Here is a 12,640-nt window from a genome sequence, read left to right as displayed (position 1 = left end):
GCGTAAATTTCCCCTGCGGATTATTATTGCGGAAAAAAAAGCAGCACTACCAATTATTTTGCAGAAGCACTGCATTTTCGCCGCCATTGACTTACATTAGAACGCATGCATTCCGCATCACTGGATCTGTACATGCCGAATCTATGCGTTCCAATGTGCGGATGGTACCCGGGTGTGGAGGAGAGGAGACTCTCCTCCGGACCCGGGTACCATAGAACCTGTGAAAAAAAGAATAAAATAAAAAATAAATGTTGCATTTACCTTCTGATGGCCCCCGCTGCGGTCGTCCGCCCATGCCGGCAGCTCGCGATGGACTGAAGGACCTGCGCTGACATCATAGTTATGTGACGGCAGGTCCTTAAGTGTACCGCGATCTGCCGGCAGCCAGGACGGAGCGAAGCAAGACTGCGGGGGCCATTGGAAGGTAAGTATAGATTTATTTTTTTATTTTTAACTATTCTTTGGGGTCACACTATATAAATCCATGCCGTTTGCATGGATTTATATAGTGTGACCAAGTTGACAAGCACTTTCCAAGTGATGCTAAAATCGCTTGGAAAGCGCTTGTCAACCCGCATGCGGAAATGCATGTGAAGAACGCTTCACATTTGCTTGTCCCTGGCAGGAAAAACGCATGTACAATCTGCATGCTTTTTTTCTGCCATGGGAGATGCAGAAACGCTCAGGAAAAATCCGGAGCATTTCTGCATCGTGGCCACATAGCCTTACTGCGATCTTTGGGAGGCAGAATAAACAAATCAACAGCAGGTGAAGAATTCGTTTTATTTTTATGCTGTTCCGGTATGCCATATTTTGAGAGCTATCATCGTTTTTATTGGTACCATTTTTGGGCATGTGACATTTTTTGATCACTTTCTATTCCGATTTTTGGGAGGCAGAATGAACAAAAAACAGCAATTCAGGATGTTTTTTTGGAGGGTTATTTTATGCCTCTGCGTGTGGTAAAATTCATGTACCAGCTTTATTCATCCGGTCAGTATGATTACAGCGATACCACATTTATAACGTTTTTTTATGTTTTGGCGCTTTTACACAATAAAAACTATTTTATAGAAAAAAATATATTTTTGCATCGTTTTATTCTGAGAGATATAACTTTTTTATTTTTCTGCTAACGGAGCTTGGTTTTTGTGGGACAAGATCACATTTTCAGCTGTACAATTGTTATATACATTTGTCTTTTTGATCGCGCTTTATTCCAATTTTTGTTTGGCGGAATGATGATAAAGCATCGTTTTTTTTTTTTGTTTTTTTTTTATGGTCGGGTTGGTCCGGAAACGGCAATACCAAATGTGTACTTTTTTGTTTATATATTTTTTTCCATAAAAATATTTATCTATGAGTACAATAAATATGCACACAGGGGCAGCCTCTACGTATCCATACGTCCAAGGTCGGTAAGTACCAGGCGATCTGCATGTATGGATATGTCAAAGGTCGTGAAGGGGTTAAGTACTCCTAACTTTTTGCCACTAGTTTATACAAGAAAGTCATTTGGGCAGGTTTTTAAGTGCACCACTTTTTTTTTTTTTTTTTGCACTTTTTCAGTTTGCAAATCATACTCAATGATAAAACAGACTATGGACAAATCAAAATCACCCGATGAAAAGCAAGACCACTGAATGTCAATGGGCTAGGATCACATTGGCATTGGGGGCTTTGTAACAGGAAAAATAAGAACTTTAAGGAACTGGGCATAAAACTGCACACAGCAGGCGAGAATTAGTAACGGAGGCACTGATGCAAGTGTGAGCCTAGTCTAGATGATAGGACAGCAAACCAAACGTACAACAAGTAGCTCATACAGTACCAGCCAAAAGTTTGGACCCATTGTAGATTCAGACTCTGGGCGTGATAACATGATTTGCAAGAGCCGGCGTGAATCGCCAGCTCTCTGCAAATCTTTCCATGCGCACAGCTGTCATCGCGCCACTGAAGCCAGGTGTATGCTTCCGCATGTCTGGAACTGAAGAAGACGTGGCCCAGAGATGACACGGCCTCCATAATCATACAACTGCAACCTTGTTGAAATGGTTTGGGATGAGCTTGATGAAGAGTGAAAGAAAAGCAGTCAACATGTGATCAGCATCTCTGGGAACTCCTTCAAAACTGTTAGAAAGCCATTCCTGGTGACAACTTAATGAAGCTGCATAAGAAAATGCCAACAGGGTCATCATAGTAAATGGAATTTAAAGTTTAGCAAATATTCTGCTTTTTTTCCAATTTGTTTAATTTCTCTGTTTGCAGGTGTTTCATCGTGGTTTTTCTGTCTTCAATCAATCTGAATCTACAATGTGCACATTCCAATAAGAACACAAACCATTGCATGAATAAGTGTGTCCAAACTTTTGACCTGTACTGCGTATGCAATGGATTTGCATGCAGCATTACTCTTTATGGAAAGTAATACTAGTTGCAAATGCAGTTTGTTTTTTTTATGAAGATTTTCATGACTCATCATTCATTTCAAATAAACCCCAAAATGAACTGGCTTGTGGCCTAGTTTTTCTGGGCCAAACTAATGAAGCATTCATCTGTATGAATCTGAACACGTTCACAGTACTGACTTCAATAATCAAAGTGACGACGGCTCCGACAAGATAACGTCTAACGAAGTCACAAGCTGTTGCAGTCCAGTTCTCAGATCCTCCTGCCGGACTGTAAAATACAGAAGAAAAAAATACAATAAAAAGGTAGCACAGTTTGTGTGAGGGGAAATAAAAGGAACCTAAGAGCAGCTTAATCAAACCATTTGGAACAAAGAATGATGGACAAACAGGAGGCATTTATACAGTATAGTTACTGCCAACAAGCACACACGGCAATCTTCAGGAGACAGTTAATGGTGGAAACATGCAAACTAACCCATACCCCCTTCTAGTGTCTTATACTAGTTTCTTCTAGAATAAAGCACAGACAGGCTATACTTCTACCAGGGCTGTGGAGTCGGCAAGACAAACCTCCGACTCCTCAGTTTCCATGACACTGACTCCCTCATACATGGCTCACGTTTAAGTGATGCATTTACTGTAGCACAGATTCATCTCAGCTAAAAGTCTAGACCCTTAGATCAGTAATAGGACAGACATTTATAGGACATTTCATAACTTTCCCAAATTCTTATGAAAAAATATTCCCTACAAGCTGCATTGAGCCCAATTTATTATATATTTTAGGAGTCTGAGTCAGTCCATTTTATACCGACTGACTCCACCGCCCTGACTTCTACTACATGCCAGTGGTTCTGGATGCATAGCAGGCCAGTAGGGGCTATTTAGTCGAGAATCATGCTTTAAAATGAATTCATAAATACTTCATTTACAAGATAGTTTCTGATGTATGTTAAATGTATCTCTTAAAACACTTTGGCAACATATTGTTATCACGATATTAAAGAAAACTATAAATCTTGTAATTTTCACACTGACCACGGGGGCAATTATAGATTTATATTTTCTGTTCTTTGAGGAAATCCACATGCACATTAGCAGAAAAAAACTGGGAGTCTATGTTTTGCTTTACAGGGAACCCATCATGTAAAAAAAATACTATTAACTGCAGATATCGAGTTAATCTGCAGGTTAATAGCGTTCTGAAGACATGCGGCTGCAGCACTGAAAGCCAGAAGGAAATTCGTTTTTTCCCTCCCAGCAGGCTCAGTGTTTCAGTTATAGAGATGCGGCCAGTGGGATTTCAGTCACCGCTCAGTGCATAATGAAAGGCGGCTGTAAATACTCCCACGGCACTGTCAAGACTGCCGGCCAAGCACTGCATCAGTACAGAGCCGGATGTCAGTCTGTGTCGGGTCGTGGTTTCAGCCGCTGCTCACTATTCACTGAACGGTGACTGAAAGCCTGAGGTTGCCTGTAGGACTAACATTCATTCTTCCAGGTAGCCGGGCTCTCAGTACAGTGGCCGCACGGCTTCAGAACGCTAATAACCTGCAGATTAACCTCTTATCTCCAAGATAATAGCATTTTTTCCACATGACAGGTTCTCTTCAAAGCATCTAATAAGCGTGTACAAAAGTCATAAAGTCATTGTGAAGGAAGGGAGACCAGGGTTACCTTTCATTATAATCCTGCCTGTGATGATATTGAGACTGCTGAAAAATATTCAATGCAGAACAGGAAAGGAGAGTCTAAAATGGCCCTGGTGGTCACTCGTGAAATTGGAAGATTGCCCCTGCCTCCCAAATTTTTAACACAGATTGTGATGTGAAAAAAACATTGCCAAATTAAAAAAATATATACATTTTGCACAAAAACCTGATTTAAACATTAGACATTTTTCCTGATACATTGCCTTTAATTCCTTGAAATGTGCATAGGTCACAGCAGTGAACATGTAAATACCTTAAAAAGAGTAACTAAATTTACACAATTATTTTCATAATCCTGTCCAGCATTGAAAGCTATTACACTTTGCAATGCGCTTCATTAGACAATCTGGCTTCATTTGTGATGAACAGTGTTAAGGTGTTCGCCAACCACATGTTGTTCCCCAGTCTAATTTCTCTCCTTCTCTTATACGAATTCATTCTACATACTCGGTTTTAACATTTGGAGTACAGATCTAGGCTGTGAAGGGCGTGGCAACTTGACACGAGTAGCTATAATTTGTGAGTCACTCCAAAGTTTCCATCCCATCTTCAGCTACGACAGTGACAGAAGAGACAACGTGTGATCTGTCCCTGTCCCCGTGCAAGAAAAGATTTGAATTACATCAGAAAAGTGACTTTTTTTTAGAATAATAAATTAAAAAAAAAAAAAGATCAAAATATAACATCATGTAAAAGTGTAGAAACTTTTTTTTTTCTTTTTTAAGTCCTTCATTATTGGGGTGGCGAAGAGGGGAAGAAGAATGTAGAATGTAAGCCCGCTGTTATAGGCAGAGAGATTTAAAGCGCACCTGTCAGAAGGATTGCGCTCAGTAAACTACATACACTGTCGGGTGGGCGGCATTACACTGATTAAAATAATACCTGGGTTGATGAAATCCGTCCTGTGGTTCTTGTGTAATTTTTACTTTCAGTTTGGAGATAGTGATATGCTAGTGCTTCCGGGGCAGCCTGTGGGGAGCGCTCTATCTGGTGCTCTGCTTACATATTCATCTGTATGCTCTTATGACAGCTCACTAAGCGTTCAGCAACCTGACTCCTATTTTACACAATGCATAGATGTATTATGTAAGATAGGAGGCAGGTCAGTCCGCCCCGGAGCACGAGCATATCATTATCTCCAAAATGAAAGTAAAGATTACACAAGAACCACAGGACGGATTTTATCAACCGAGGTATCATTTTAATCAGTGTAATGTCGCCCACCTGACAGTGTATTTAGTTTACTGAGCACAATCCTGCGGACAGGTGCACTTTAAGTTTTCTTCTCATCTTTCCTCTTCAGGAGCGCAAGGCTCCACTTCGACTCTTGCTTGCTGCAGTTCTGATGCTCCTGAAGACTGACAGATCGGGCCAGAGGCACCGTCATACTGATATTTTGAACAGAGTTCTCTCTTTTGTTGCTAGCAAAGGCAGTTTAACCTCTGCAGCATAAAAGACACAAGAGAAAAGAACCTCACTGGATATAGCTATGCAGTCAGTTTCAGAGGAGTGCCTGAAGGCTCTAAACGAAAGTATAGACCCAGCAAGCAGCAAATGCTCCTTACCTAAGAAACCAACCACTCAGACTAAAATAAAAAATTCTTCCATTCTTGAGAATGGAGAGGATTTGCAAAAAAATGGTATTATTATGGTGTTGGATTTACAGTGGATATATAAATTGTACAAACCCCTGTAAAATGGCAGGTTTTCGTCATGTAAAAAAAATCCTATCAAGAAGAATCATGTCAGAAAGTTTTCCACCTTTAATGTTACCCATAATCTGCACAACTCAACTGAAAAACAAAGTGAAATCTTTTGAGTTGCAAAAAAATTAAAAACTAAAAGCATGTTAAATATATGCACCCCTTTAACTAATACTTTGTTGAAGTACCCTTTGAATTTATGACAGCATTCAGTCTTTTTGAATAGGTCACCTACAGATTTTCAATATGATTAAGGGTAAGGCCATTCCAAAACTTTGATTACCTTCTAGGGAAGCCATTCTTTTGTTGATTTGGACGTGTGCTTAGGGTTGTTGTGCTGAAAGGTGAAATTCCTCGTCAGCTATTTAGCAGAGGCCTGAAGGTTTTGATGGAAAATGGACTGAAATTTGGAACTGTTAATAATTCTCTCCACATAGACTAAAGCCCCAAAAACAGCCTCACTGCATAATGCCTCTACCATGCTTCAATGTGGGTAAGGTGTATTTTTGGAGATTATGAGTATTGGCTTTGCACCAAACATACCGTTTGGAATTATGGCCAAAAAGTTCAACTTTAGTTTCATCAGACTATGTCACTCTTTCCTACATGCCTTTGGCAAACCATGTAAATTTAGGAAAAAAAATAACTTGGCTTTCCTTTTAAGAAAAGGCTTCTTGCCAACCTAACCCAGTTGTGTTCGGACTACTATTTACCATGAGTTTAAATGTGATTGGATAATTCTGAACACAACCACATCCAGATTATATGATTGTTCACACATATGCATCCACATTATTTTAGTTTTGCAATTTTTGATTTTCACCCCAAATATGCTTCATTGGGGGACACGGGAAACCGTGGGTGTATGCTGCTGACACTAGGCAATAAAAAAATTAGCTCCTCCTCAATAGTATACATCCACCAACTGGAGCCAAACTGATCCACAAGACCCATATCTGCCTTGGTTTTTAAGCAGTTTTCACTATTTACCTTTTCATTTTCAGAAGGTTTTTTTTCCCTTCACTAACCTCTTTGAGGGAAACAGTGTGAATAGTCACCCCGTTATCCCACGTAGAGACTGAGTACGGAGAGGACTGACACCCCGTATCCTAGTCTGTCTATCCAGCAGGACCCTAACACACGAGATGTGTTGAGGTGATTCAGAGGACGATCCTGACCCCTCATCACTGCCAGCTCACCTACCAGAGCCAGACGGCGCCAGGCGGTACAGACTTCCTGCCATCCGGCTACAGAGGTTTGGATGACAGCTTCAGCCTTTCCAGAATAGGACATCTGAGGAATCAGCTTCAGGGAAGGAGAGGTAATTTTTCACCCACAGATCCCCTCTCTCTCCTTCCCCCTGTGCAGACAGCAAGAAGCATATTATAGGGGGCTTATTATTTAGCTTATAATTGAGAATTAGCAATGCCGGATTCTTTATTTTTATTTATTATTGCGGATATGTGTTTTCCTTTATTTTCCCAGTCTTTGGGTCATGCGCAGCTCATTGGGGGCATTTTTGACTAGCCTTTCAGTCCAGCTGCGACCCCCTCGTCACCCTAGTTATTCTTGGCGGCCTGGTTTCTAAATTTAGTCCCCGGATCAGCTCTGGGACTTCACCTGTGGCTGGACCATGCCACGTCATCCCAGCCAAACAGTCCCTTGGTCTCTCCTTTGCTCCCCGCCCTCATCCAATCACAGCACTCCTTGCTCCGTGGATACCCGGGAGAACAGCGCGCCTTTCTTTGTCGCGCGGGAGCTCAGCACGTGCTTTTCTGCCCTTGACGCCATCTTTCCTCTCCAGATGCCGTCATTAGAGCGCATTATGAAGCGAAGTGAGCTGCATCAAGGTCTACACTATTGCAGTGTGTGGGCCGGTCATCAGCTGACTAAAAGTGCTGTACTCACCAGCAGTCTCTCTCTGGTCTCTAAACCTCGGCTGCCCTGTCTTCAGGAGATATGGTAGGACTGGACATGCCTCACAACAGACTTCATGGTGCAGTGCAAAACATAGCCGGACGTAAGAGACTGCTATTCTGTTTAATGCGGACAGGTATCCAGACCTTGACAGCAGCACAGAGGAGCTTTTTCCTATGCCCGTCCCTCCCGGGTTCTATCTACGATGAGTCAGTCACAAGGTATTGAGAGCCAATCGCAGGAGCGATACTAATGCTCTGTCCACTATCCAGTGAGTTAGACGCACCACCTACCATGGAATTATGTCCTAAATGGAGTTCTGTCCATTTTCTAGTGAGTCAGATCCTACATCTACCATGATTCTCAGGTCTGATCGCACTGCGATCCAAGAGGCCTTGAGCGATCTCACCACCTGAGCTACAAGTTCCCTCCTCTGACAAGAATTGGATCGGATAACATCTTGTACCACCTACCATGTACGTTATGATCGATAGCAGCAGCTGCCTATGCTTCTTTCTGGCCAATATTCAGTGAATCAGACGTGCCTTGTGGTCGACTGAGCAGCAGTGTTAGTGTTCTGTCCGCTATTAGGGGAGTCAGATGCACCTTCTACTACGTACCTTACGTTCGACTGCAGCAGCGGTCCATGGTACATGGGGCAGCATGGTGGCTCAGTGGTTAGCACTGCAGCCAGGGCCGGCGTCAGCACCCGGGCAAGGGCTGGGGCCCTGAGCAGGCGGGAGGGGGGGCACTCACCGTCGGGCACCCCGGCGCGCTATGGGACCCGTGAGCGGTGTGGTGTCAGAACCCACTCCCCCCCACCTCCCCACAACCGATCCGCTTGCTCAGGGCCACGGTACAATATTTACCTCTCCCCGTGCCTCCGCAGCAACTCCGGTCTCTTCCGCGGCTGCTGCACTGTGATGTCTCAGGTTAGAGGGTGCTGACGTCTTTACACCGCGCTCTCTCCTGAGCAGTCACAGGCAGCGCAGAGCGAGTAGACGCCGGCGTGGGTGAGGGGTCCGGTGCAGCGGCAGCAGGTTAGAAGTGAGGTGAGTATTTGATTTTTTTTTTATATGTATGGAGGCATTATATGGGGGGGGGAGGGGAACAAGTGACATCCTGCATGGGGCATTATATGGTGTGTGTGTGTGGGGGGACGACAAACATCCTGCATGGGGCATTATATGGTGGGGGGGGGACAAGTGACATCCTGCATGGGGCATTATATGGGGGAGGGGGAACAAGTGACAGACTGCATGGGGCATTATATGGGAGGGGGTGACATCCTGCATGGGGTTTTATATGGCGGGGAGAGGTGACATCCTGCATAGGGCATTATATTGGGGGGTGGGGAAGAGGTGACATCCTGCATAGGGCATTATATGGGGGGGGGGGGGGGGAGAGGTGCCATCCTGCATGGGGCATTATATGGGGGGGGAGAGGTGACATCCTGCATGGGGCATTATATGGGGGGGGGGAGGTGGCATCCTGCATGGGGCATCATATGGGGGGAGATGTGACATCCTGCATGGGCCATTATATGGGGGGGGGGTGACATCCTGCATGGGGCATTATATTGGAGGGGGGGGGGGAAGAGGTGACATCCTGGATGGGGCATTATATGGGGGGTGGGGGTGGGGAGAGGTGACATCCAACATGTGGCATCATATGGGGGGGAGAGACGACATCCTGCAAGAGGCATTATACGGGTACGGGGGGGTGACTTCCTGCATGGGGCATATGTGGCGGCCAGTATTCTGTATGGAGCATTATATGGGGACCAGTATCCTGTATGGAGCGTTATATGGGGACCAGTATCCTGTATGGAGCGTTATATGGGGACCAGTATCCTGTATGGAGCATTATATGGGGACCAGTATTCTGCATGGAGCAATATATGGGGCCCATAATACTGTATGGAGGACTATACTGTCCGGACTGCACTGTGCGCTGGGAGGATTCGCCGATTTCTGAGCTATTGTAGAATTTACAATAGATATCACTCATGTAATGTAAGAAGTGAAATCTTCGGAATTGTACTATTATTTATATATATATATATATATATATATATATATATATATATATATATATATATATATATATATATATATATATATATATATATATATATATATATATATTTATTATATATATTTATTTGCGGTATCTGTGCATCATGAATCGTGTTATGTGTTAAAGGGGCCCACTGAGACTCTTTCGCCCGGGGCCCACAAAAACCTGGAGCCGTCCCTTACTGCAGCCTTGCAGCGCTGGGATCTTGGGTTCAAATCCCACCAAGGACAACATCTGCAGGGAGTTTGTATGCTCTCCCCGTGTTTGCGTGGGTTTCCTCCGGGTTCTCCAGTTTCCTCCCACACTCCAAAGACATACTGATAAGAAATCTAGATTGTGAGCCCCAATATGTATAGTGATGATAATATATGTAAAGCACTGCAAAATATGTTAGCGCTATATAAAAATGAAGATTACTATATAAAAATAAAGATTATTACTGTTCAATATCCAGTAATTCAGAAGCACCATCCACCACATGCCTCAGTCGATTGCATCAGCACTCACGTTGTTCTGCCTACCATACAGTGAGTCAGACGCACCATCTACCACATGGGCCACTCACAGCAGCAATGTAAGTGCCCGCTCTGCTATCCGGTAGGTCAGACACGCATCTATCATGTACCAGATGACTGGTTGCAGCAGCGATCGGGAAATATCGGATCGGATCGATACCCAAAAAGTATCGGATATCGCCGATTCCGATACCGGAAACCAATGCAAGTTAATGGGACACAAATATCGGAATAAAAATAAACCCTTTCTTTCCTTGTAGGTTAATTCTACATGAAGGAAAACAACTAAGAATAATGTAGAATGACATGAAAAGCCGGCAATTCAGCAGCGGCATACACCGGTACCCGACAATTTGAACAGAAAGAATAGAGCATCACACATAGATTAGATAGATAGAAACATGTCAGTCACATATATAAGAAGTACAGTGACAGTGTTGATTACTGTATTTGTCATTTAGTGTTAAAATAAAGGATTTATTAAAAAAAAAAAAATTGGCGTGGGGTTCCCCGTAATTTTAATAGCTAGCAAAGGCTAGGCAGACAGCTGGGGGCTGATATTAATAGCCCAGGAAGGGTGCCATGAATATTGGCCCCCTCCCAGGCTAGAAACACCAGCCGTCAGCCGCCCCAGAAATGGCGCATCCATAGGATGTGCCAATTCTGGCACTTAGCCTCGCTCTTCCCACTGCCCTGTAGCAGTGGCAGTGGGGTAATAGGGCTGGGGTTGATGTCAGCTTATAATGCCAGCTGACATCAAGCCCAGGTTAGTAATGGAGAGGCGTCTATAAGACACCCCCATTACTAACCCCATAGTCAAAGTTAAAAAAACCCCACAAACATCCAGAATAAAGTCCTTTAATTGAAATAAAGACAATTCTTTATTGTTCTAAATTAAACCATACCTACCATCACGCCCATTCCAGCTGAAGCCAACGATCCCCTGCAATAAAAGTAAAATAATAAAGCAACCTCATCCTTACCTTTCCAAGGTTCCCACAACGGCTCCAGCTCTGCTACATTCACATGACAGGCTGGATCGCAGCAGAAAGCTGCCATCCAGCATGCCATGAAGCAGAGACTGAGCAGCACAGGCATGCTTGCGCTCCTCAGTGTCTCGCTGTGACGGCATCCAGATGAGCCGAGTTCATGTCCAATGAACTCAGCTCACCTCATGCACATCACTGACAGCGTGGGAAAATTCTCCTGCGCTCAGCGCTTGAGCAGGAGAATTTTCCCACGCTGTCAGCCTTCCTGGGCTATTAATATCAGCCCCCAGCTGTCTGCCTAGCCTTTACTAGCTATTAAAATAGGGGGGGCCCCACGTAATTTTTTTGGGGGGGGGGGTCCCCCATTTTAATAGCTAGTAAAGGCTAGGTATTCAGCTGGGGGCTGATATTAGTAGCCTGGGAAGCTCCGTGGGTATTATCCCCTTCCCAGGCTTCAAACATCTGCCCCAGCCGTCTGCTTAACCTCCGCTAGAGACTAAAATTACGGGGAACCCCACGCCAATTTTTTTTTTTAATAAATCCTTTATTTTAACACTAAATGACAAGTACAGTAATCAACACTGTCACTGTACTTCTTATATATGTGACTGACATGTTTCTATCTATCTAATCTATGTGTGATGCTCTATTCTTTCTGTTGTAAATTGTCGGGTACCAGTGTATGCCGCTGCTGAATTGCCGGCCGGCTTTATTTAAAGAGACGGTGCATGAAAACATTATTTTTTTTTTTAATAAATCCTTTAACACTAAATGACAAGTACAGTAAGCTGAGCGCTGCCATCCAGCTGGTCATCCTTCAGAGACACTGCAGAGAACAGGCATTATGGGAACTTCCGATTCCCGTATTCGATATTCTAAAAGTATCGGAACTCAGTATCGGAACTCCGATACCGCGAATATCGGTCGATACTCGATATTTCAGTATCGGAATGCTCAACACTAGTCATAATTTGATTTCCTCTCCCGGTTATTACATTTTGATTCCCAGGTCCAACATAGTCTCGCCCAGACAGCCCATTCCAACTTGCGGAATGACTGACTAAGTCTGAACCTGTGATGCATAGGATCAGAACTAGGGCCCAGCTGGTTGTATCAGTGAGCCCGCCTCTGCCCTTTCAGTTGCCTACTCCAGACATCCTAGTTGCCAGCGCTAGGCATTATTCCGGTTTCCCCCCCCTCTCTCGAATGATTGGATCTCACTGAACAAATTGGTCATTATTTTTTGTTGTTCTTACAGCGGCCAACATCTCCTGACCATCTGTCGTGTTGCAGCTCATGCCAAGGTAAGCGGTC

General features: G+C 43.8%; 1 protein-coding gene across 1 annotated transcript in view; it reads right to left on the bottom strand.

Moving 5' to 3' along the window:
- Nucleotides 1-12,640, bottom strand: part of RNF17 (ring finger protein 17) — a 211,207-nt gene that overhangs the window by 81,593 nt on the left and 116,974 nt on the right. Inside the window, exon 19 of the mRNA XM_073669012.1 lies at nucleotides 2,589-2,679. Within this exon, the coding sequence (XP_073525113.1) occupies nucleotides 2,589-2,679 (91 nt within the window). The remainder of the gene's footprint in view (nucleotides 1-2,588; nucleotides 2,680-12,640) is intronic.

The sequence above is a fragment of the Phyllobates terribilis genome, unplaced genomic scaffold (assembly GCF_046119375.1).
Source record: "Phyllobates terribilis strain yellow unplaced genomic scaffold, ASM4611937v1 Scaffold_2__4_contigs__length_985480577, whole genome shotgun sequence".
Taxonomy (NCBI): Eukaryota; Metazoa; Chordata; class Amphibia; order Anura; family Dendrobatidae; genus Phyllobates; species Phyllobates terribilis.
Note: the sequence above shows the minus strand (reverse complement) of the source record. Positions and strands in the feature narration are given on the sequence as shown.